Genomic DNA, 3354 nt, shown 5'->3' with positions numbered 1-3354 from the left:
TCCTAATATAGCATATTTCCCTTACCTCAACCTTGAAAAACCCCTATAAAAATCTGGCTCTATACCCGCAGGAATCCTAAACCAACCTCCTGAAAACACAATATCCCAAAACAAAATATTATTATTTTTCCGCCTACGTCATTTCTTATAACTACCATAAAACCAAAAACTCAACAAAAGACCTTACCCAGAATTTGGGATGAAATCCAACTTCGTTTTCTCGACGATCCGCTCCGGCAAACTTGTAGGGAATTTCACCAAGAGCGTCGTTGGAGCCTCGGATGGTCGATCCAACGACTGGTGGGGCCAGAAACAAAGAGAGAAGGGAGAGAAAGTCGTAGGGAGAGAGAGAGATTTCCTAAAAATGAAAATTTTCCCCGGGTTCCATATATATATAAACAGGGGATTTCGTCGATGAGACCCTGTGTCCGTCGATAAGTCTTTCAAAAATTTCGTCGACGAGGCCCTGTATTCGTCGACGAAATTCAGGCTGCCTCAGAACCCCTCTCGGTATTTTCTCGTTGACGAAACCCTGTGTTTGTCGACGAAATTCTGATGACCTTCGTCGACGAGACCCTGTGTTCGTCAACGAAGCTTGGCAATTTTTTTCTGAAATTATTTTTATTTAATATTATCTCCAAAATGCAATGTCGTCGACGAACGTGGAGCGTTCGTCAATGAAGTCTACAACCTCCTTCTGTTTCTGTATATATTTTCCTCTCTCTTTAATATTTGAATATCAATATTTTTCTAGGTCGTTACAAGATGTATATGATTGTTTGTTTCTTGCTGCTTAGGCTTCCGGTTTGTGTTCTGATGTATCCCTAGTACCCACGGGTCTAGGTGGATTATGATCTGCTGAACTAAGATTTGTGATATTGATTTTATAATATGGAAAAAAAATGTGGAAATTAAGCAGATCATCACAAAATGAGCATATTGTATTGTGCTTGAAAATTATTATGATATAATTATCAGATAGATTGTATGGCATTTGAGTAATATTAATTTGTGATGCTTTGGAGTCTAAAATTAATATATTATGAATATTAGATGAAAATTGTGTGGCACATTACATGTGTTGAAAAAAGTGAAATATAACGATGGGTATTTTCTAAGAAAATATTGGAATGAGAATGATTGATGTGATTAGGGGTGAGCATAATTCGGGGAAACCTAAATTAACCGATTTAACCGACTGAAATTGGTCAGTTCGGTTCGGGTAAAAAAACGGGTTCGGTCGATTCGGTTAAGCTTCCCCAAAATTCGGTGAATCGATTTTCGGTTCGGTGAACAGGAAATATAAATTCGGTTAACTGATTAACTGATTTTTTTGTTTACAACAATTTTTAAATATTTCAAATGGTTCGAAAAGTCTAATCGCAGCCATGATCAAAGAAAATAAAATCAAGACCAACACACTCAAACAGAAGCTGAAGCCTGCCATATCCAAATGCCTGAACATGTTACCCTGAAATTCTCATCAATGGTGACCTATAATTTATATGTGCATACCGTACCTACTAACCTTAGACAATTGCATTGGTGGCACCAGCAATCATTGGCCATAAATCAGCACACTCCTTACCAATTGGACCAGTGATGGCAGAACCTTTCATTTCTTCTTTAGGATTCACGATAACACCCGCATTATCCTCAAAGTACATGTAGATGCCATCCTTCTGGCGCCATGGCTTGCGCTGGCGAACAATGACTGTGGGCATGACCTTCTTGCGGAGATCAGGCTTCCCTTTCTTCACAGTAGCCATCACCATGTCCCAAACACACGCCGAAGGCAACCGATTCAATCGGCCCTTGATCCCCTTCACTGAAATAATGTAGAGATTTTTAGCGCGAGTGTTGTCCGCACAGCTCATAGTCGTTGCGACTAGCAGACCTAGCGACATTCTGAACTTGTTTCCAGCCGACCCTCCATGACCTCGCTTCAACATTATGGCCTGCAGGCAAAACACAGACAATGAATTAGGGTTTTTGCGAATTTAAAATATAAATTAATATATGTTAAATAATTAAGTTTCACCAAAATTCTATTTTTAATAATTAGTTTTAAATAATTTCGGTTAAATTCAGTTAACCGAATTACTCGAATAGGTAATTCGGTCGAGTAATTCGGTCAGGTGAGGTTCGGTTAATACTCCTTATTCGGTCGGTTCGGTTAATGGAAATGATTAACCGAAATTTTTGGTTAATTCTGTTAATTAACCGAATTTCACCGAACCAACCGTTTGCTCACCCCTAGATGTGATTAGTGGAAAATAATAAAATGTGGTATTTATATGTGAGTGAAAATTATTTGCATGAAAAATGAGTTTGTACAAATTACTGATATGAGTATTGTGGGAAATGTGGAAATACGTTAAATATGATATATATTATTATGAGATAATGAAATGCGCACAGAAAATGATGAGAATATTTATATTGAACTGAATTGTGATATATTGAAACATGATTGATAAAATGCCAATATCGCATAATGATTGTGGGTATGTGGTAGTGAACCCTGATAGATGGTTATGATATTGAGTACGATACCGTTGCTAGTGGTGTTAGTGCAACCACACGGACTCTTAGAGCATGCAGCGTGACAGTCGACTGAGCCATTTTGTAGGGTTGTTGGGCCCCCTGAGTTCGGATTAGGGTTATAAGTCGGCCAGTCGTACTACAAACGCGATATGTGATATGATACTTTGATCTAACTGGGTCGGCCAACCGCGGTTAGATCCAGCCTTCGAGCTGCACAACCTTGACCATAGGGGGAAGCATGGCGTGGATAGAAAAATCTTCAGGGTGGCTATGAGTTACAGACGCGATGTTGGTATTTGATATCAAGGAGACTCATAAGTCGAAAAGTAAAATGAAAATGGAAAGTGAAAGAATGATAAGATTGGCTAAAATGAGAAATGAAAGAAAGAATGGAAATTGAGAAATAAAGAATGTTAAATATGAGAAATGAATCGTGAGAGTTAATGACATAAATAACTGAGACGAAGTGAAACTCTCAGCCTAAGGGCTTACTGAGTAAGGTGAGTGCCCTGATAGGTATCAGATGTAGCCATACCTGACTGCATAACGTGTTAGGGCAGAGGGAAGCTACCTGTATGGGTGGGTAATCTTCCCTATTCTCAAGAACTTTGCAAGTAAAAATGTGTTGGACTGATTGATTTTGAGAAATGGTTTAATGTAACGACCCGAAAAATACTAATATTTAAATAGTTAAGAGAGAGAGATAATAATAATTTCAAGGAATTGTCAGAACTCGTCGATGAATACAGGGCTTCGTCGACGAGTGCATAAGGAAACTCGTCGACAAATACAGGGCTTCGTCGATGA

At 38.6% G+C, this 3354-nt stretch overlaps 1 protein-coding gene across 1 annotated transcript; it reads right to left on the bottom strand.

The window, feature by feature from the left end:
* Positions 1–1529: 1529 nt before the first annotated feature.
* LOC131154378 (large ribosomal subunit protein uL14-like) lies at positions 1530–1952 on the bottom strand. Its single transcript, XM_058107097.1, has one exon. The coding sequence runs from the start codon at positions 1950–1952 to the stop codon at positions 1530–1532; it is 423 nt and encodes a 140-aa protein (XP_057963080.1).
* Positions 1953–3354: the final 1402 nt, after the last annotated feature.

The sequence above is a fragment of the Malania oleifera genome, chromosome 4, assembly GCF_029873635.1.
Source record: "Malania oleifera isolate guangnan ecotype guangnan chromosome 4, ASM2987363v1, whole genome shotgun sequence".
Classification (NCBI taxonomy): Eukaryota; Viridiplantae; Streptophyta; class Magnoliopsida; order Santalales; family Ximeniaceae; genus Malania; species Malania oleifera.
This window is presented reverse-complemented; position numbering and strand designations above follow the sequence as displayed.

What these genes read in the sequence shown, in the direction of transcription:
- LOC131154378 (XM_058107097.1), bottom strand. Translation starts at nt 1,952, where the DNA reads ATGTTGAAGCGAGGTCATGGAGGGTCGGCTGGAAACAAGTTCAGAATG.